At 30.4% G+C, this 23,756-nt stretch overlaps 2 protein-coding genes across 3 annotated transcripts in view; one reads left to right on the top strand and one right to left on the bottom strand.

Moving 5' to 3' along the window:
- The window catches only part of LOC130897396 (uncharacterized), a 650,875-nt gene that overhangs the window by 207,862 nt on the left and 419,257 nt on the right, over nt 1-23,756 (top strand). The window lies entirely within an intron of this gene.
- On the bottom strand, nt 1,802-6,509 carry LOC130897397 (uncharacterized). The gene is made up of 3 exons (XM_057806231.1): nt 6,342-6,509; nt 5,859-6,172; nt 1,802-2,408 (listed from the first exon to the last, which is right to left on the bottom strand). The coding sequence occupies exons 2-3, from the start codon at nt 6,150-6,152 to the stop codon at nt 2,151-2,153; spliced, it is 552 nt and encodes a 183-aa protein (XP_057662214.1). The 5' UTR covers nt 6,153-6,172; nt 6,342-6,509; the 3' UTR covers nt 1,802-2,150.

Raw genomic sequence — 23,756 nt, 5'->3', positions numbered from 1 at the left:
TCTCAATTGAAATTTTCTCGATGATTCGTAATTGAATCAGTTTTCTCATCTGTTCTGATCATATGCACGATTAACGTGGCTATTCGAATGGAATGTATACGTAGCTCTAAAACTGAATCAATTTTTTGACTTCAGGAATCTTTATTTAGTTTTATGTTCGTTTTTTGGTTTATACAAGCTTTTGTCAACAAATTGTGACAATTTTTTGACAATAAAGCATTTCTCTTTCTCAGAATAAGCTTTCTACCAGAAAGTTTCTTACATTACTTTCAGTTTAAAAAAAATAAGAAATGACCAGCTTAACCGAACATTATAACTGCTCCCTCATATTTATCGATTTAATTCCAAGGATCGGTCATTTTAAAAACCAAAAATTAGCGAAACTCTATATTAGCAAGTTTATTACTGTTCACTCAATGAGAGAAACTGACAATAACACGTGCTTTAGAATTCATGAAAACTCCTCGAGAGCTGCAATTTGAAAGCAATACTGTTGTTATTGATATTAGTGATTTTATTACTTGTTCCAAAGAATCTAAAATACTGTCTACTGTCACAGTAATAAGTAACAACCCGATTTTTGATATAATAAAGAATGTCGCTATCTCAAGAGTTTCTCCACAATTAGAATTGAATAATTGTTAGAGAACTATTAGGTTTGTTCAAGCACTGCTCTGATCACGCATAGCTTGACTTAATCTATTCCAAACACGTTCCCAATATTTGCTGCTGGAGTCCCACGTTTAATACAGATGGGAAAAAGAGGAAATCATCATGTTTGTTTTTATCTAGTTTCACTGGAATATTCACTTCGATCTCCACTACTGACTAAATACTCTATCTCCATCTTAAATCTATTATACACGATACCTTATATTGCTGGAACGTAGAATTTTTTTCACATACAATGTATCGGAACAAACCTAAAACAGTTAATATCAATTATTATTATGAAATGAATCACTTGATTAGAGATTTGTTGTACTTATTAAAGTGATATCATATTATTATACCACATAATCTACTTGCTCTCGACGGATTCCAATCTTCCCTACTTATGGCTCTTATCCAGAGCTCTAAAATTTCTGGACCTTTGAAAGGGGAACTACAAAAATATTTTTGAGGTTAGAAATATTTTTGGCAAAAAATATCAAAAACAGACTTACGTATGAAAAGAAAGAGCCTTATTTGTGTCATGCATATTATTGCAATTATATGCAACACAATTCAACACCATTGTAAGTTAGAAAGCCAACTTCAATGTTCTAAGATTTCCACACACTCAAATATCGCAACTGTATTTTGGCTTCAAATAACATCAATCCCAAGTTTATAACAGCAGCATATGTGCTAGTAACATGATGAAAATGTTTTAAACATTTACTTCACTAATTTTTGTATTCACAATGCTTCACGCCCAAGAGAAAGACAGGGATCCTACAATCATTTGTTCCTCTCTTATAATTTTGGATACACTTTTGCTTGCCTTCGCGCATTGACGAATCCCGTTCATTTATTTACCCAGTTCGATGACGGTGGCTCAGCACCATCCTTTTCAACCAAAAAAATTTGGACAGTTGAATTCCATCATGTCCGTATATTTATAAAATGGTCTTCCAATAATTGATTTTCCATTAGTCTATTATGAACAAAAACATCAATGTCTATTTAAGATTTATATTTATATGTACATCGACGATTAAAATTTGATTTCAGTTAATAACATATTATCCACTTCACATTCACATTAATAAAAATGTTATTTGCTTGCTTTTAGATCAAAAAGATAAAAAACTAGTAATTGCTGGTAATTTAGATATATTCACGAAAATGTCAAACAGAGATTTCGTAAATTTATATTAAAAAATTAGAGAGGAACTTCGATAAAATATAAACACAGATGAAAAAGTATGAAAACTGAAATTTCACAAATGAATGTATTATCTAATAACACAAAATATCCTAAAAAATAATTGTAGTGAAATATAGATCCTAAAATTTGTAAGTACTAGTGAAGTTCAGTCAGAAGAAAATTGTCAAATGATAACGTGGAAGAAGTGAAAAAACGATCTAAAAGGAGAAAGAACTATGGAAATGGTATCTGTAGGCTCCTAAAGATACGATAACTTAAGATCGAGTGATTATTTTTCCTAATTAACAAATTTTTCTACAACTAGAGAACAATTAAAATAATCCGCGTCATCGTCAAAATCAGTTTCTGTTTCACTGCCATACGGTGAATGTATTACGGCGAATCTCCTCCTCAGGATCGCTTGTAGATCAGAAATTTCAGAAGAATAGTTATTCTTCCCTTCCGGCAAATCCTCACATTTTCTTAATTTTATAGAATTCAAATCCTGAGCTGTTATTCTTCTCAATGGTGGAGATAATATCAGGTTTCTTATTTCCTGTAATATAAATGAAATCATTGAGTGTGATTAATTGCTTATATGAATTTATCAATCAAATTATCAAAATTTATACAAAGGTAAGTATTTAATAAATTCATTCCAATCTATCAATCAACCTAAACCGCTTGGAAACATTCCCATCTTCTGTTAATCACTAAAAATATATATGTATACACATAAATTTAATTATTTTCTGATTTCTTAGACCTTTTGATACATTAATACATCTAAATGCTCTTGCTTTTAGGTTCCTTCTGTTTGAAAATAAGTTTTGGAAGATAGATAAAATTTGACGTTTTGACTTTTCTTGAAGTCTTTATCAAAAAACTAATTTTGAAACAGAAGAGACCGAAAATCAATAACATTTAGAAATCTAAATGTATAAACATATATAACAATTTCATATTAAACAAAATGTTTCAATGATAAATGGAAATATTCCGTTGAATCTTAAAGTCAAGGCATCGATATCCAACTTAATTCACGTACCCACAATGTAGCTCTTTACTAAGCTGAGAACTGTTTTCACCCATATTTGGTGGGAAATCTAACGTCTATTTAATTCAGTAAATCTTGTTAAATAAATGTATCTGGCTTCAACTAAAGTAATACGACATATGCACATAACTACTTAACTTTTATCAAATTCTACTAACAAATAACTATTCAAGCACAATTTTTTAACTCTCAAGTACTTTATATATACAAATATATCTTTTGTAACGATAAAAAATTTTTTTTGAGTGATTTAAAATTAAATATGAATCTGTTGTGTATTAATTATATGTGTTTTTTGAGCATAGGATTGTATATATTCCAGAGAGTACCATTTGAGTATAATCTGGATTGAAGAAAAAAATATCACATTTAATCTATAACAAATAATAACAACAAAACTTCTTGTCTTTCCTTTTGCTTTTCAGGTGTCAATTTGGGAATTCGTGTCCTTTTCCATCCATTTTTTCTTGCTTTTCTGTCTCTGGCTGTTACTTTCATTTCCTCCAGAGTCTTGCATTTATTTCTTCCTATTTCCTATACCTCGTCTCCATGGTTTTCATCTTTGTTTTTCCCTGTCTTCCCTTATGTTTGCATTCCAGTTTTTATTACTTTTTTATTTGATCGATTATTGATGCTTGAAAAGTTATACTGTTATTTCTGATTCTAAAATTTTTCTCAGATATTTTATTTCAGTTGCGTCTATTTCGTCGTTTTCTTCCGTATATTAGAGACAGTTATCACATATTCATATGCTTAGCCGTTTACTTTGTATTTGTAATCAATCAACTGTTATGATCATCTTCATTTTTTTCGTTTACTATTATAATTTGTTTAGCTCCATTGTCTTCTATCAATCTCAGCATAAAACAAATTACTGAATTTAATAGCCAATCAATTTGACGGTCTTTTTTTTTATTTAACTTCTATCATTATTTTGTCCATGGCAAAAAATTCCAGACACATAGTGTCTTGTAATGTTTTCAACTTAGTCCTTTCTTCTGTATTGGTACCTAATGTTAATTTTTTTTCTATTGTGACTATACTATTATTTTACGTGTCTAGCTAGCTTCTTCCATTTTTATATTATATTCTGCGTTTTCTAATTCTTCTTTGGGTAACTCTTTTATCTTCACTATTTCCTCCCATTGTGTAATAATATACTAATATTATTTCGATGATTCTAGAAGATCTTTCACATTCTTAACTTTCAATCTTGTCTAAAATCTTCTTTAATACATTTTTGAGATTGCCTCCATTTTATCTTCACCTTTCTACTTTTATTTTTCAACTCACTTCTAACTAACTTATTTACACACGTCTTTTTTTCATATTTTATTTTTTTTTTCCTTTGTCCGTTGTCATACTTCCTCGAATCAACACCATTTTGTTATATTAATTTCATTATATTTTGGTTCATCATTATTTTCTATTGTTCTTAACTTCTGAAAGATTCAAATTTGTTGTTATTGTTGACCTAGATGTTCAAAATTGTGTCTATTGACATATACTATATAGTAGCTGTTCGAAATTATATCGAAAGTTTCTAATTAATTCAGGCTTTATTAGACTGCATTTTGTTTTATTATTCGTTCCCTCCGTTTTCAAACAAAGTTTTATAAACGCACCTCTTGAAAAGAAATCCTGGTACATTAAATTGGGGGATCGTACAGTCCATTCAATGAAACCTATTCTGTTCCCAATCCATCATTCATTAGGATATTATTCACAGGTCTACTTTAATATTCGTGCTTTCTGATGTTCCGTGTCTTGTTAAATAAAGTAATCATCGTCCCAGTATCTGTGATCATTTTCGGTGACAGCATCTTCAATAGCGTCTGCTATAATTCGATATATACTCAAAAATGTTGTGGTTTAACTCTATATTTTTTATATATTTACGCATTTAATTTAAGATGATGTTGGAGTTGGTTATTTTCTCAAGTTACTGTACTGTTACAACATGCATTCGAACAAAAATATTGAATTAAAACCTTGCATCACTATTTATTTTGTCAATTTCAGAATCTCACAAAAGTACAGTTGGCTATCCAAATTATCTCCATTCATTTCCATTGTACCAAAAGTATCTACTAATGATGAAATTTGTGATATATTAAAATCCTACGAACGGTAATGCGCAAAAAAGCCAAGTTCTTTGTTCAATTTTCTTGTACTAGCCATCGGATTTTAATTGATATGATATAAAATAGTTACTTTCACCGCTTCATTATAAAATTTTTTTTCATTACCTCATGTCCCAGCTCGAGGATAACATCAATTCGCTTTTGTTTCCCGTTTTCGGAAAATATGAAAATAATCTGAACTATTTCAAAAGTACTTTGATGGGAAGAAGGTATGAAAAATAATATACGTCTTTATAGTAACAAAATCAACGAGCTTATGTATTTCCTTAAATCAAATTATGATTCCTTAATTAAATTAAGAAATCACAAGACGATAATTCTAGTGAATCTGGATTCATTTCTGTTAAAGGCCACCTAATTTTCTTGATTATTTAACTCAAGTCTACGACAGACACCTACCAATGAAAAAAATTTTTTGAAAATTTGTTGATCTACAAAAATACTATTCATGATATAAGGAGTTAGCAGTATCTGCATGAACGCTTCGATCGTAAAGAATTCCAAAATTATTGTACCTGGTAAATTGAAATTATTTCAAAACGATGGATATTTTTGGTTAGAACAAATTTTTTATTGCGAAAAAATTATTTGAGTAAAATTTTGTAGGTACTTAATCACTTGATTTATAAACCTATTTTACAGTCGAATAACACCAACACCAGTTTTTGAGAGTTTATTCTTTCAAAGTAGTTAAAATTGTGTAATCCTTAGAAGGGTTACTCAAATTGAAAATCAACATGACAAAACCAACATTTCTGGACTTAGCTAATTCTCTTTGTAAACCTACGATATTAATGTTACTCACCTCTAATCGTTGTGATTCTTGAGCCATGCCTAAAATAGTTTCAGATTCATCATCTGTAGTATAATCAGTTGTTGTATTTCTATCACTTTGATATCCAGTGGATTGTCTCATTTTCTTATTATGCTCAATGAGCATACTGGTGATTGTCACCCTATACTTCGGAAAAAGAGTACTGGGTAATTCTAATAATAATTTACCGAAGACTCGTCTAGATGTTATTTTTATGATAAAATTCCCAACTCTAAGGCAAATGGTTCTTGTTACACAAATAACAGCAACAAGATTACCGATCATGTTTTTGTATGGATTTCAACCTAAAAAATGTCACATTACACCATCAAACAAAAACTTAACCAACAGCGATTTAAATGACAATGAAGCGACAGTGCATGGTTTAAAAAATTAGAATAGTTAACATAAATACAAAAAAATGTGTAGCTTGGATAAAATTAAGTTGAAAATATTATTTAATTCTCAATTTACCAAATTATTATCTTAATTAATTGCAGCAAACTGATTTTATAATGTTGAATAGTAGTTCTTCATCACAATTTTGAATTTGACGGTTCTCAATATTATGAAATTTTTGAGACTAACTTCATTATATTATTTGACATACATTTGTCAGTTATAATTCATTTTATAGCGTGGGGACTATATGGTAGTCCGTAAATTAGTAATGACATGACTTTTTGAACAGGAAATCAAATCAAAATAGCAAGCAATAGATAAATTTGCATACGTTGTCCATTTAAAAACGTTCACCCACTCTATTTCAGAAAATTCAAAGGGCAAAGGACAAAGTCTGTAAAATCAAAAATGGTAGTTGAGTGACACGATTATCACTTGAGTCCACCTTCGACCCATTCTGTTTCTCAATATAGTATAAATTAAGGTTAACACATTCGTCCTATCGAGCATTTTCTCGAAATAAAGATTTATCGCGTCAGTGTTCTGCATATTTTGGAAAGAGCTGGTTATTTCTGGGGACCAAATCTCAAGAATATTGTGAATGTTCAACTAATACGAAACCTGTCTGAGATATTGCTGCTGTTGAAAAGGCGGAACCATAACTGGGTGCATTATATTAATGCAAGAAAATGCCCCGGGGCATGAAATTACAAAAAAGTTCACGATGAATGATTAGTTCCTTTCCACTCAGCTCCTCTTTACCATTTCTTGAAATTCGTCTCAAAACATTTTGATTTAAAGAGACAGAAGACATTGTCAAAAACTGCTTACACTGATCGCTCCACATGTAAAGGTGACTAGTGCTAAAATAAGCACCCGTTACTACGAGCCATGTGTAGATTGGAATATTCACCCCAATGTCTATACGGGCCGTAGCAGAAACGCAGTACATAGTTCCGTTATACTTACAGCAATCGCGGCAACTGCGTTTCGAGATAATGCGATTGTGGAATTTCAACTAAGAAAATATTCTTATTTTTGTTAGGTATTGCAGAATATAAATAATTTTTGTAATTTTAGTAGTATTTACGACATAATCGCCCACATCGTAAAATATACTAGGTGTATTTTTATATCTATTAGTTTAAGTAGAAATTCATTATCCAAATGTATAATATGATTTATGTTCTAATTAGTGACGACATTATATTCTGGAAATTCCAAAAATCAGTATTATTTACATTTCCATAAAACTAACTAATATCAACAATGAAAGATGCGCAATTATTGGGGTTTAAACAAATTATATTTTACTAGGAATTAACAATTCTCTAATACGAATAGTCCAGTCATTTTATGCATTTAGAAATGCGGAGAAACCGAGAACCTAAAATTGAGTATGACATGGGGGGCTAAAAAAGCTTAATTTTAAACTGACGAAGAAAAGATTTTCCGTTAAGTTGCTGTTTTTACGTTCTACAATTAGTTTTATATATTCTTCAATTATTTTATATACTTGCTGAGATATCAAACGAAAAATTTAGTTTTATGCTATTTTTCTCTTTATTCGTGATAAATATCGGATAATTGTATATCTTATAGCTTTTAACTATCCTAGAACCTGTTTAGACCTACAATTTTAATTTTTTGGATTTTTTCTTTAACGATAATGATTATCTCTAGCACGCCGCCAAATGGCATTTGAATTCATTGAACAAATAATTATCTATACAGCCATAAACTAAAGTACCAACTTATTTATATTTTTCGTGGTTTTGATGATCCCGATTGTAACAAGATTTTTCTCGGTTGATTATTCTAGTTGTAGGGACTCTAAAACAGCAAAAAATAATGATGCTCATATGATCCAAGAAATTAAGGTTACGCATACTCTGGTAAGGAGTATAAAATCATATTTTTCAAATACAAATTTTAATTAAACATACCATCGAAAAAATCACAATATCCAAATAAAAAATGTAACCAGAAAATAATGAGCTTTAAACTTCGGGTGGAGTAGATTAGTCAGTGGTGCAATTTGTTCTACCTCTATAATTATTTTGTCATCAACCCACATTTCCTTTGAAAAATCAGAGTCACGTTTGTAACTTGTGAAATTGCCCCAAAAATTTTTTGTTGTGCCCCTTAATTATGTTGTTTTTGTGAAATTACTTAATTTGAAATTCAATTACACCGTCTAGGGATAGGAATTCAAACTAACATAAGATGCAAAATATTTTCAGGTTTGTTATAATTTGTTTTTCCTGCTATTGACAGTTTCAGATATATGAACGGGAGCCATTTTTATTAAACCTCCTTTTATTGAACATTCTCCAAATAATACATATTCTTCTACCATATATAATTGTAACAATTTGGTAAATATTTTGGTACTATAAATAAATTCTATCAATAAACTATAAGTATCAAACGTAAGAATTTTTGACATGGTAACATAATATCTTACACCTTCAACCATAAGATTGTGACGTAGTTGATAAAATTATTTTTGCACATATTTGTTAATGAAAGGAGCAAGATTTATGTTCTCAATTTATTATACCAATGAATAGTTATAATTGAAAACTGTCGTAGAATCTTCATAGCGTCAAAAGGAATGTTTGATGTTGCTATTAGCGGTATTAAAATAACTGGCAGACGTTGTCATTATTATATTGTATAGTGAGGTTACAGATAAATTTAATTTCCTCGTAATTATGAATCAAACTGGAAAATCCTGAAATAGTATAATTTTGGAATAAGAAAATACACTTTGTGAATAAATTTATTTACATACCTCTTTAACGCATTCAAGATGTAATAACTACTTACAAAAATTTTAAATGAAAAATGGGTTGTGATTACAGGTGGTCTATTTTCTATTTCTAAATAACGTAGATGACCCGAGCTCCTCCGGGTACCAATCTCCGACCAATTCGGTATTTCTCTAGTATCATCACACTCGCACTTAACATTAAATCATATTAGATAATATTGAAGATATAGAAGGTGGCACATTAATGGAAGTTTGATATTGGAAGAGAGAAAAACCTAACCAACATACAAATAATTTTAACTTTACCTATAAGGGCAATTAACGAATAAAATAGTGCTGTTTTAAAGGAACACAAAGGAGGTTAAGTTAACTCAAATTGAGTTTTTATTTTTTTTTCTAAACGTTTACGACACTCCATGACACCTGGGCTACGCATTAATGAATATAGACCTAAAATCAAGTTGACTTATAAACAAAACCATATAAAATAGATCTAAAAAGGAAGAAATCAAACATATTCACTCTATTTCCTACAAATTATGAAAAAAAATCAGATGTTAGCTTCAACTTTTACTAAGAGCATAAAAAATGCTAAGTGCACTAAAAACCACAATAATAGATAAAAATTGTTTCAAATATAGCAGAAATGGTAATTGTGGATACTTGTCAGTGATATCTGAAGCTGATAAAGAAAATCTTGTAAAATTGATAATACACTTAGAAGAACAGGGATTTTCAGTCACGAAAAATCAGTTGCTAGAATCGGTAGCTAAATTGGTTCTTGAACTAAAAAGAGAGAATCCTCTTAAAGATGGCATCAAGCACTTTTAATAAAGATATCTCGAGATCTAAAGGGATCTTCAGTTACACTATGAGGTAGTTCTACTGAAGACGACATAAAATTAGGGTCTACAAAGCTGGAATTTTAATTTGCAGAGATCAATTTTTGGAAAAATGAAAATGTTTAATCTTGACTAATCAGAATTTTATTTGAGTCCTAAAGAGAAATCGTTACTTGTGACAAAAGGTTCCAAAAAGGTTTTAGCCGCTTAACGAAAGTGTAAAAAGAAATCAAGAAATCCTGACAGTTTTGCTTACCATCTATGCAAATGGAATTTTACAATTTGTATCCGATATTATTACAAAAATTTCAAAAGGATGGGTCATAGGATAGTCTGAATCTGGATAGATATCTTCACAAAATTACTTAGAACGTATAATTAACGTTTTGTTCTATAACATAGAAGCAACTAACATACCATTACCAATTATATTGTTTTCATATGGTCACATTACTAGCTAACAGCAACCATAGACTAAACCGCTAAACAAAAATAAAAAAGTGGAATGGAATTAAAGCAATAATGGGGAAAAGACCAAGAAAATAAAAAAGTTCTGAAAATATCTAGGTGGAGATTGTGTTGTAGTTTGTATGACAATGATCAATAGAAAAGGAGTACGCGATTGATATAGAAGTGGAAATAATTACTAAGAGCCCCAGTAATGGGAAATTGCCTTATAAAGCTACCTTCGGACAAACGTCATTTAGCGTATTGCACCAGCAACAATAATAAATAAACGTGGAATTTTTAGTGTTTCTGAAATAGACATTATTCGAAATATCAATTCCAAGTTTCCTAATGAGAATATTCTCAATGTTATGTTTTAGTTTTATGTAATTTTTTACCTACATATAATGTCAAAATGGAAATGCAGTTTATAAAATGGCCTATTCTATATAATATTTACCTTTATCACTTCTTAATATGCATTAGTGACGGAAGGAAACTGATACTTAAATGATCCGAATTAGAAACACAAAAAGTTTTGATGACAAGCAGGTGCAATTTGGTAGTTTCAATGTTCTGATAAAAGATTAGACATGTTTCATAAAAATCACTAATCCAACAGTTTTTATAATAACGATTATTAAACAAACGCTGACTTTAGTTGACCGGTAGCGGGTACAATCATATTATGATATTTTTAGATTTAACATATAAAAATCCTCTTCGATTGAGCAGTGTAAGAAAAAATTTAAATATACAGATGTTTCATCCGATCTAAATTAGATGATCGTTGCATCATTCATATCATATAAATTCTAAAAATGCTGTTTTATTACATATAATGATTGAATCAGATTTGACGATGAAATTGAGTAAGATGAAACGAAGAAAGATGATAAGAATTACATTAAGATACGGTAGGAAAACTATGAAGATAGCTTCGATAGATCTGGATAAGTGAAAGACGCCGTTTATTTCCTAGGAAAAGATCAAGTTACCCAAAAGAAACAAAAACTAGATGTTAGAATCGACTAAAACATGAATAAAGAGATTAGTATGTGTCACAGGGTTTGTCAGATGTGCCAAAACCATGTATACGTTGCAAACGTTTTACAAGTCACTAAATATTAGAAACCATTTTCAATATACTAATCAATATTACTTTTACTGAAAACTTTTTTCATTTCTGTCTTCGATATTGTTACTTATACTATATCATCGGTAGGTATACGAGGTTTGACTATTAAATAACGAGACTGGGGGCGCCCTCGACTGATGAAGTAAAAAATGAATAGTGCGTTGGGTATCTAGATATCTTGTCTATGCACGTCCCAAAACACGTATAGTATTTGTGCAGTCGCGATTTGAAACGAACGTGTTTTTTTTCACACCATGTGTGACGAAAAACAAGAGCAACGTATCAATATCAAATTTCTCGTTGAATTGAAAAAAGAAAAACTACTCCGACTGAGTGCTATAAATTGTTGCAAGAGGTCTATGGCGACAATTCTTTATCTCGTCCGCATACGGATAATTGCCTAGGCTGTAAACGCCGATGAAGAAACGGTTAGATAAATTTTACACGTGTAATTACACATGACCAAAGTCTGTGCGAAGTTGGTGGCAAAAAATCTGACTCCTAATCAAAAGCTCTTGCGTCAACGGGTTTGCTGTCCTTGAAAGGTTAGAAAAATATCTGCTTTGAAAAGGACCCGATTTGAGTCGTTGGAAGTGGTAAATAAAAAAACGACAGAGCTTCTAAAGGCACTCACCAAAAAGACTTCCAGCACTGTGTCAATCAATGGAAAAAACTAATGGAAAGATGAGTAGCGAGGTATATTGAAGGAGAATATTCGATTGTAGAATAATTTTTGTAACCAGTCTCGTTATTTAATAGCCAGACTTCTTATGCAATGCACTGTGTTTTATGCTGCAAGTTTGTTGTTTGTATACTACTTTTTCTTATCGCTATTCCTAATATAATAAATATAGTATTAAGTAGGTTCATAGAGAAAAGATAACCTCATCTCTGTTCTTTTTCCATTAAAAATTCATCTCATAAATAAATTCTATTGTATTGTTGTATTGTATGTACTGGTTAATTTTTTTGTTATTTCTGTTTTGTCAAGTGCTTCAAATAGTTTTTTTTTCGGTGTATTGAGCGTGAAGTCTGTTCAAGAATCAATGACAAGAAGATGAGGTTCCATATTTTGTCGTATCTGTTGTTGTGTATCAGTTAAAGCGTATATATTTGAATTCAGCAGCCCAAAATTTAACGGTTGTGAATGATAGAGCAAAATATTCGTGTCTTCTTTTATTTATGAAGGCGTATTTCTTTTCAAAAACAAATATTTAATGATAACTCGATAATAATTTTTTTCTATTTCTCGGCAAATCGTTACAACGACGACTCACATATACAGAGAATTTTCAGAAAACTCTCCTATTAGATTGCAATAGAATTGTTTTACAATATAGCTGTAAAGAACTGGTTTTACCAGATGGAGTTCAATAAATTTTTGTTTTTTGTATGAATATGAAGAAATTAATTTGAGAAAATCAACAATTAGCTTACGTCGAAGACCCACCTGTCCATGTAGCATGAGAATTTAGTAATTTAGTACATTTGGTAACTTATAATGATTCAGGTTTTCAAAAATTGTTCTAGCTTAAAAATAGATAATAGTCATCGATTTTTACATATCACAGTTCATGGACAACACGAATGTAACGTTTTAACATATTCAAGACAATTTTTATTTGGTTATCATGAAAACGGTACAAATATTTAACGACTAATTCGGTTCCGATAAACGTTTTATTACGCTAACATCTAACACACGTTCCATAAATCTTATTTTAACATCAATCGCATTCAAAGACCGTTTTGATTGACAAGCATAGTTACCGAAACCTTAAAAAGGACTAAATTTAATTTTGTTTTAAATTAAATATCTGCATATATGGCGTGTTACGGATAAAAGAACTAAATTCATTTGTTGGTAGTAAATATCTTTGTTTCGGTCCATAAAGCGAACTATAAAAGTTACATCTTTGCTTGTAGGTTTACAGGAATTTGCGGTGGATAACGGCGACTATATAAAAGTAGATATATGCGTTTTCAAAAAACCTACTATTATGTTTAAAAAAGTTACTACTAGGGCGGTTTGACGGAAGAGTAACTTTCCAGAGGTTGATAAAATTTCCGCTAAGGTGATCGTATTGTTACGTTTACCTTAGGTTTTTTATATTATTTGCAAAAATTTCACATAAATCTGACGATTTATTGACTAGTATAAATACAATAGCATTTGTGTAGTTCCAATAGTAAATCACTAAGCTGTTGTTGATAACGTGAAGTAGAAAATTTGAACTAAGTGAAACCAATATTTTTCATCAAATTAGATTTCTGACGCAACATGTATGTAAGAATGAGATAAGTAGGGATAATAATTGAATGACATGTAGTCTCCTACTGCATAAAAACAAATTTTCAATAAAAATTGCTTTGAAAGCTCATGGAATCGACTCTAGCTCATATTTTTTTGTTCTCATAGTATGCAAATTTAGAAACTTGTTATACAGTCTAACGTCAAGTTTGTTATATTGTGTTCGATGTAGCCTAGAAAATGGTACAATGAGTCTACTCGCATCCTTTGTGGTGTAACTGTGAACATCAGAATGAGTTGTCTTATCTCGTACACCTCTATGAAAACACAGAAGTGTTTCAAATGAATATTCAGAAGTGTTCTAAACATATACATGCAAGGCAATGGCAGGATCCCATTTCTGTGAATATTTCGTGGCAAAGTACTCGACTTCTCGCATTGTGGAGCAGTCCTTTGAAGAGTAAAAACCCTTTGGACTCTGTTAAAGTTACCCCATAGAGAGATACCATAAGCCAGATGACTGTTTGTTCTATGAGGTCCAACCAGTGAACTCGAAGCCGCTTTAAACATTCTTAAATTATAAAAATCCAAAATTGGTGTACAATTTAATGACAATATTGTTTGTGTGATATACATATAATACTTATATAAAGCGAAATCTGTTTTCATTATTGGGTAAATTTGGAGAAAAAAGACTCCATTTTGACCCCATTAGATTTTAGTTAGGCTATGAATCTGCGTGAATCCTACTTTGAATAGCTTCAAATAGTATCGTACTGAAGAAGTATTTCTACCATTTGAGACTATTATTAAATATGGAAATGTTGGATATCAGATAGCCAACCATTGGACTGGACGATTTCCCGTCCGGCTTTTTGCAGTGCATTTATGAATTGAACGAAAGTTTTTATTTTGGGTGGACTGCTTTTAGAAGATGGGCTGAAAAGAAAAGAACTGCAATAAGAAAAAAGTTGAATGTAATTGTTGTTCACGTTATTATTTATTCCATTTTTATTCACATTAGAATTGGGAAATTTCTCTGAATGTTGTTAAGCCGACCAAGAAACGAATCTACTTTCTGGTTAGGTTAGGTCAGGTAAGGTTAATTTTAGCTTTCGTAATTTGGGTTTACTTTTGATTCGGTTAGGTTATCTTGATTGACCGATAACTCGGAAAATATGTATTGTTATATGAAATGTGATATGTTTTACAATAAAGACGAATTACCGCTTCGTCTAAATCATAAATCCATTTCAAAAACCCACACCGGAAGTCAACTAATCAAAAAAACCGGAATAACAATTCCCAACAAGTATTTCCGTGTTTTGGGTTTCCAAAGGTGTATTGTGTGCATTGGTTATTTAGGAAAATGAGAAACAATAACTAACCAAAATTGAATTGATTTTCGAACACATTTTGATGGTTTAGAAAGAAAAAGCAATACGCCTGCCCATTCCTCCACTATTGTTGCAGAAAAATAGCTATATTCACCTGATTTGGTTGAAAAAATGGCTGTAAGATTATTATTTGATGAATTACAAAAATTGTAAGCTCACTATACTTAAGAGAAAATTTTATTGATGAATCAAATTTTAAAATAACTTTTTTATTAAAAAGTCACTATTCCGTCAAATAATCCTTTAGAGAGTGACTCTAAAAATCAGTTAGTTGGAACACGGTACAAATTCTAAATATTTTTTTAACAGAAAAACTTTGCAACAAAATTCACTAATTCTAAGATGCTAATGTCATAAATTTCAGAAAACTGAAAGCTACTTATAATTAAACCACCTACGCAGCACCTTCACAAAAACATAACAAATAAATTGGAGGATTGAAACATTTACTTTTTGTGGCAAGATAAAATTTGAATAATACCTAACATTTTTTTGTCAGTCAGTATACAACTGCTTATGCAATTCCATTTAAATGTCAAAAATCTCTAGCGTTTGGGACAAAACAATAATATATAGACATATAATGATTATTCATAAGAAATCCTGTTTAAAATCTTGACACGTGTCCATTTACATAACGCGGGATGATAGTAGTATCTAAGATAACTTCCGATGTTTATGTGTACATTATATTCACGTGAAGTCATTATTCTTATTATTAGCAAACGTGATTTGGCATCAAAATACAACATGAAAGTTTGTTGTATGTTCATGTTATTATTAGCAGAGTCATATATTGTATTATTTAACATATTTGCATTAACAACGCTTACCGTTGGTATATGTGCAATGACAATAAATGAATCTATAGATATTCAATACAAATAATGAATGGGATATTGTTTGCTTTTTTCTAACTGTTGTTAGAAATATTTCGAATAATTGAATGGTCTTGGTGAGATGTTAATAGAAGGCGCCAATGGTTTGTCACGAGTTGGTGACTTTTCTCAATATGTCTTGGTTTATCAAGACGTTTTAAAATAATATGTAAAAAGGGGATATTGTTCAATAAGCATTTGCCAAAACGAGCGTCACCGAGTTTTGCAAATTACACGAGCTGAAAAATATCGCTCTATTCATAACTTGTTCACGTACTTGGACGTTTTTCCATTAGCCGGTCTAAATCAGTTGTGAGATATCGTAAAGAGATATCGTTAATAAAAAAAACTTTAAAACAAACTAAGCTTTTTCTTAGAATTAAAAAAACCTCATCGGCTGTTGCCAACCGCGTGAATATCCGAGAGATCAAAATAGGATGATAAATTTTTGAGCGTAGTATCTAAACTTAGGGTCAACCGTTTTCCATTTTTTTCAGGTACAGCACCAAGATATTCGGGGAAAATACGAGTTTAAAAAATGAATTTTTAGTAATGAAAAACATTTCTGATATTTCCGAAGTAAAACATATTTTAAGCTTGTCTTGGACCTTGGAAACATCAATAAAACTTCTCCACTGCTCAGATTTTTGAGGAAAACCTAGTTCTTGCAAAAGTAGTTCAGTAGCACTATATATATATATATATATATATATATATATATATATATATATATATATATATATATATATATATATCTGTTTTATTTCAATTAAATTTTTTTACTGTTAACGTTTCGACATCATACGTTTCATTATCTGAACTATGTTGCTAAAACTTACAAAAATATTTACAGTAATTGAGGTTATACATACATTAAAATCTATGATTTTAGATGAAAGTAAACATTTGAAAATTTGTATCTAAAATGAATGACCGTGTATCAAATTAATGTATGCTATGTCTTTTTACATTGATAATGTTTTTGAGAAGTTTTATTAGTTTATATAATAAAAATATTTAATTTGTTTTATACAAAAAACGGGGATTCTGACGGAGGAGAATGTAGAAAGAATTATAAAAGAGGCTGTAAACGAAATATTTCTATTTGAAAAAGATCGACCTAATTTACATTATGTTTATAATTTAGGCTGAACTGAAGTTCCTACGAGGAGACGTATTAGAAGAAGGCACCTCTTTCAAAATTATAGTTCGAGAAAGCAAAACACACGTTATTCGTGAATTTTTGTTCACTGCTGGAAATATTGCTGGTGCCAATCTTGTTGACCACATCTAAAAATATAAAAATATTAGATCTTCTGCTGTGATATTATAATAGAAATATGCCATACAACCCGTGGGCATAAATACCATTGGAAAATTACCAGCAAAGTTTGCTCAGTACATGGATCTACCTAATGTTAAAAGATACACAGGACATTGCTTGAGACGCTCGTCAGCGTCTCTCCTGGCAGGTTAAGGGAAATGTGACGTTTCTTAATGCCAAGGAGTGACTTAAAGTGTCATTATTAATAGCGGAATTAGATAAATTTACATTTTCTCCAACCATAAAATGGTTGACATTTTTGTACTATTTTCAGGTGCAAAAGCCATCAATTCCCTTACCATACAAAAATTTGCTCGTTGCTTAGCAACACTTTTAATCCTAGGATTAAAATGCTACTTTTAATCCTAGGACTAAAAGTAATTGCATTTGAGCTCTCTAATTGAAATTTGAAGACAAAAAATTGTCTCTTACAAACTTAGTAAAACAAACTAATTGGGCAACTATATATTTTCATCGTGATCGGGATTCATTTTGAAAGCAGCGTAAAAACTACTACAAAAATTATATGATTAGTACGTCTACTTGACAATCGATATTTACCAACAATACCAGATATCCATGACTACCGACTTGCTATCGCTGTTATAATTAATAGGTATTCAAATTTATTACCAAATTATTAACGATTTTTGAATAGAACTAACTTTATTTTAATTTTGACTTGGTTGGAGAAAAAATAGTATATATCATACGGACTAAAAGTGCCTATTTTTACTCGCAATTTTCCATCCACTCAACTGCAAATATTGCTCGTAAAAAATATGCACTTTTAATCCTTATAATATAATATACTATTTTCTTCAAGCGTAGAATAATAAATATATTATTTTCGGCAACACAGATCGTAGAAATAACCTATTCTTTTAGTAGTAAAATAATGAACGCTCATTATTGTACTACTAACAAAATAATGAGAAACAATAACAACGTCGTATTATGAGCGTTGTAACCAAGTAGACAGGAACTGTCATTCATATGTTTCGCCCAGTTTGCACAGCCTCGACAGTGCAAAAATCTGGGCTCAATAATAATGGTAGCCTTCTACTCTTAGTAACATTATGTACTATTTATTTACAACCATATATGCAATGCTGTGATTACTAACGTCATTGAAGGTTAGAAAGTGTCATATCACACACCTCCAAAATAATATGCAAACCTCTTATTGAGGTTTGATCTCGAGATCAAAGCTAACCTCGACGCTTCGCGTTAACTATATCTAATTTCTCGTCAGTAATGAAATTCTTCCCACCTCGGTGTGTAATATTCTATTATTCTTTTTACTTTTTAGTACTTACTCCTAGAGGATTGAAAATGTACTTTTATTCTTTTTACTATTAGAAGAATCTTAAGTAATATGATGAAATGCGACTCAAAACTATAAAATTTAAAGTCGTCATTATATATATATATTACTAATTATAAGAAGATGTTGAACTGCGTTGTGAGAATGCTGTCATATCATAATATATATTTTGTAACTTCATTAAATAACAAAATTAGAATAATTCATGAAAAATGGTTAATATTAAACCAAGGCTTTTTGTTATCGCTTAATAGACATGCCAATTTGTTGGATAAGGCAAATCGATAGAAGGCATGTGGTGCATATTTCAAGGTAAATAACTTTTCACGTTTTTTTCATGAACCACATACTTTTTCAAAGTTTAAATTGACGGTGATAAGGTATACGATGTAAATACGTCATTCCTGTTTACAATACGATCGATGGCTCCTCATTTTAATAGAAATATTAGGATTTCTTCTGTAGAATTTTCTGAGATTCGAATGTTTCAAAGCATAAAGGCGGATTCTTCTTCTGGTTTTGTAACATTCGCTTATAATAAAAACATTCAGTTTTTAAGTGATCGTTGATACCTCAGTGACCGCATGTAATATTTCTTTTCATATTTTCGTTTGTTGTCTCTCCTTCTCATTTTTTCCTATTTTTCCATTTGTTATTTTTGTTAAATATCACTTGGAGTTAAAATAATATTCAAAAGCTTTCTGGTAATTGAAAATTTGATGTTCAACTTTATGCTACAATAATCTGGTTTTAACATAGGTCGGGATTATTTAGACTTTGATACCATCAACAATAATTGTGCGATTTTATATATTTCATCGAGAGCAACTCCAGCAGGTATTAGGTCGAAAACTAGACATAAAATTTTTTAATATAACAGTATTTTTCTTAATGCCAATCTTAGACAGTTGTAGATAAGATATAACATTTTTTTTCGTAAAACTAAGAACGAATCACTAAAGTATTGTACTATAGCACTTTTAACAATGAGGTCGTTTTTCATCCAGTCAGGTGTAACAGCAGCGGGTACTGCCTCATTTATTACACAACGTACTTCTAGTTCAGCGAGTAGTACGTGAACACGCAGTACTTCTCACTACTTAATGCCTTAATATTCCATTTTTATACCTTATGGCTATCTATACCTCGTTTTGCTCGCCGTTGCCGTTGCTGTATAGTTCACGATTCCCTCTCAATTAGAAACATTGAAACGTTCAAAAGCATTCAGAAATACCGCTACGACAACGTTCGCTGATAAAACTTATGTACTACATAAATCAATTTTATCCTTCGCCATCGGCCGTTCGTAGAAAAAATCAATTAAATGTTTTTTCACAGTTCTCATGATGTAGTGATCATAATATGTTGATGGTTTTATTCACCTCTAAGGGTCTAAAGTGTTATGAGGTTTTCAACCACTTATAAAATAGTTTGTAGAGGTAAAAATATAAATATAAAAATAAATATCTGTTAAAATAAGTATGTTTATATAAATCTCGATGGGTGATCGGCAGCTCACCAGTGAACAGCAAACGGAAGGTCAAATTTATGTTTCTTCTATCCTTTCTAGGTATCAGACTGAAACTCCGTTTTCCCTTCCACTCATTTGTTCATAGTATCCTGATCCTGGTGAGACTTTCATTTCGTTCTATTTCTGCATTTTTGTTGGTTTACCTACCTCCAGTATATTGTTTATTGAAAAATTCTCATTATATTTTTATAGAAATTTAACTATTTCTTATCCCCATAAATAGCTAATTTATTCCATGGGCTAAGGCATCAGAAGTCTGAAAGGGTATATGAGAGGAACTATTAGTTAATTTTATAGAAGAACAACTATTAAATTTGTACCACTTTCCTCAGTCTTTCGGAGTTAATCCACAAAGTTACTTGTCGGTGTCTACACATCTACTAAACGAGAAGTGTGGCATGCATTCAGCCCTATTATTAATTTTTCTCTGAAAAGGTAAATGTTAATAAATTGTTTTGCAAATGTTGTTATTCTATTCTTGACGTATCACATCGATAAATTATTCCACCCACATAGATTTATATTCTATTCTTCACATACAATAATAACATTTTTTTATTTACGTCAATGACTAACCATAAAACAATGGGTTGAACATAATCTTAACCTTATTATGATATGAAAAGAGCTAACATAAGTTGCACTGCATAAAATTTTTTGATATCATCAACAATGTTTGAAAAACACACACTAAACTCAAAAATTAACAAACTACTATCGTTCTAAAAACAACATTGCAATAGATAAATATGGCAAAATATGAATTACTACATAAAAAGCGGGCTCGAAAATTGAAAACGCGGTTAACATACTTAGTTTCTTATACCATTTGACATCCATTGATACCTACTGACGGTGCGCGTGTCGGCACGCTCTCCTTTTCCGTCACCAATGACGGAGAGCGTGCCAGCGCGCTCCTTTCCCTTCACTTTACAACTCGACACCAAACTATCCGTTACAACCAAAGGACTCAGCTTTGTACTCCCATGATTCTCGAAGAAACAGTGTACAATACGCCGTTTACCGTTTTAAAATCGCACAAGTGAAAATGTGCCTTTTTTTAAATAAAATTTTGGGTGAGTGAAACACATTTGTCGTAGATTTTACATTTGTTATAGCTATTAATTTTTAAATTCCACCTGTATATAAGTAAAATCAAATTGAAAAACAAATATGACAACTAAATATCTAAATCGTTGACATAAGTTGACATTTTTTCTGATTAAAAATATTTAATTTCAACATTTCCTTCAGTCTATTTTATAAAACTATTTTTGATAAATAACTTCGCTAGTTGTATATAAAGATTCTTGTAAATTGGACCAAACATTAATTTTTGAGACCATTTTTAGAATTATCATCATTTTTAAATGCTTTGTTTTACTTTTTTTAGTTATTTTTGGGATATATTTCTCCATAAAACATTTTGTTTCTATTTTTTTCACTTTATCCCATTCAAACTTTTAAAAATAATATCGTTTCTATATTTCTCACAGTATATTTTTGTTCATTTTTTTAATCGACTTTTAGAAGTTAGAATACGATATATTCATGAACATCCCTCAGAGAAAAACCCCGGCCAGACCTGTCCAAATAAACCCCCTTGTGCTCAGTTGACTGTTCGTAAATTATCATAAAAATATGAAGTTGTAATTGCAGTACATAAGTGTATTGTTTGTAAATATAATTTTAATTGAATTTATATAAATTTTAGTAAATAAGTCTACTGTTGATTGTAAATATAATTTTGATTTAATTTATATAAATTTATGTTAATTTTAGTACATAAGTAAGTTTTTGAAAAATTGTACATATAATAAACGTTTTATAAAAAAAATTTAAAAGGTTGTTTATTTATTATATGTCTTACAACAATTTTATTCGATTGCCGTATTGAATGGGTTGCTTTCAAATGTAAACAGTTATGCCTTTTTGTGTTAAATAATATTAATATATTTTAGTAACTATAAACGCCAAATATGTCAATATCAGTTTCGCAGGTTTTATTCTTTTTTCTAATACAGTTTTATCTTTGTATCAATGTTTTATAATTGTAAGGAACATTGTTTTTGTGAATTATTGATTTAACACTGATATTAGCGAAAGCAATACAATGAAACAAAATATTTACAAAGGAACAATAAGTCCATATTTGAGCACACGATTTTATCTGTGGTCAGCGTCTCGTACTGTATATATGTTTTCTTTATAATTAAACAATGGGTAAGTCATTTAGTTACTCAATGGTTATCAGTTATAGTTGACATAAAAGAATTGGAAATCAGAAAGATTATTTCATTTATTGCAAATTTAAATTACATAACAAATAAGTTGTAAATGGTATACATTGTTGTGATTAGTGGTATTCAAAACTCTTTCTGTGCTAAATCGTACTGAGTGAAATTAAGTGCCCAATCGATAAAGTTCTTTCATTAAATTCATAAAAATAATAAGGTAACAAAGTTCATGTGAACCTTATGAATTTGTTGCCAATATAATAATTGTACAATATTACGCTTTGATTCGAATAATGAGGAAATTTTATTGAAATTTGCAGAGTGAAACAACCTTAATAAAGATTTTTAAAAAATCATATTAACATCTTTGAAACAACCAGAGATATCACTTTGTGGTTGTAACATGTTAATTACTGATAATGTTTCCATGAGCTGGTTAGAATAATTGGTATTGGAAAATCTCAAATTTAGTTAGTTTCTGTTTAAGGAAGTACCAGTGTTCATTTGCTATCAAAAGTATAGAAAAAAAAACTCAAACAAAAGATGTAAATGAATTTTCAATGTTAGTTTTTTCCAGTGTTAATAAGGTTATATTTTGAAAAAACCGCTATTAAATTTTGTGAATGATTTAAAAATTACTCATAAATAATTCAAATCTCTTTTATGAACTGAGGGTGTGATAGAAAAATTAGAATAATGAATTTTTAAAAAAGTATTTACTCAAGCCGCATCTATTTCAAATAATATCTCTCATAGCATACGATAGTTGCTACTTAAGTTTTGATATATGGCAACACTGATGTGAATATCTCAAATCTGACAATGTCGTCATAAAATTTGATAGTTTTAATGGTGAACGGACTCAGAACGTGTTGTCATACGAGTGCTATTTGAGTTGCTTACATGTACTTGGAACATTCATCTTTCGTGCAAGGAAATGCTGAAAAAATTCGGGCGGCGAATCATGGAACTGTGCATATGAACGGTACTCCAGCATTTGTTTGCTAGATGTGTTCTAAAAAATCAGGAAAACCAATCTCAGAAGAAGAATCATTCTCCACCACCAAAATGCGAACTCTCACACATCAGTTGAAACAAATACAGTCAAAATATCGAATTGATTGATCATCCACGGTACGCTACTTGTTTGGCACCTGATGGTTTCTTCTTATTTCCGCAGATCAAAAATAAATTGCGAGTACAACGTTTTGTACACCTGAAGATGATGTGTTCAAATCACACGTTCAGGAGGTACCTCCATCGGAATTGAAAAAATGCGTCGACAATTGGTTCAAACGCATATTTTGAAAAACATAAGTTGCAGCCCTAGCAACATGTG

The sequence above is a fragment of the Diorhabda carinulata genome, chromosome 8 (assembly GCF_026250575.1).
Source record: "Diorhabda carinulata isolate Delta chromosome 8, icDioCari1.1, whole genome shotgun sequence".
In the NCBI taxonomy this organism is placed as follows: domain Eukaryota; kingdom Metazoa; phylum Arthropoda; class Insecta; order Coleoptera; family Chrysomelidae; genus Diorhabda; species Diorhabda carinulata.
The sequence above is the reverse complement of the archived record's forward strand: the minus strand, read 5'-3'. Positions and strand labels throughout refer to the sequence as shown.

Bases quoted from the DNA above. Each gene is read 5' to 3' on its own strand.
- LOC130897397 (XM_057806231.1), bottom strand. From the start codon at position 6,152: ATGATCGGTAATCTTGTTGCTGTTATTTGTGTAACAAGAACCATTTGC. The intron at 2,409-5,858 runs GTGAGTAACATT...TTTATATTACAG, and splicing joins AAGAATCACAACGATTAGAG to GAAATAAGAAACCTGATATT.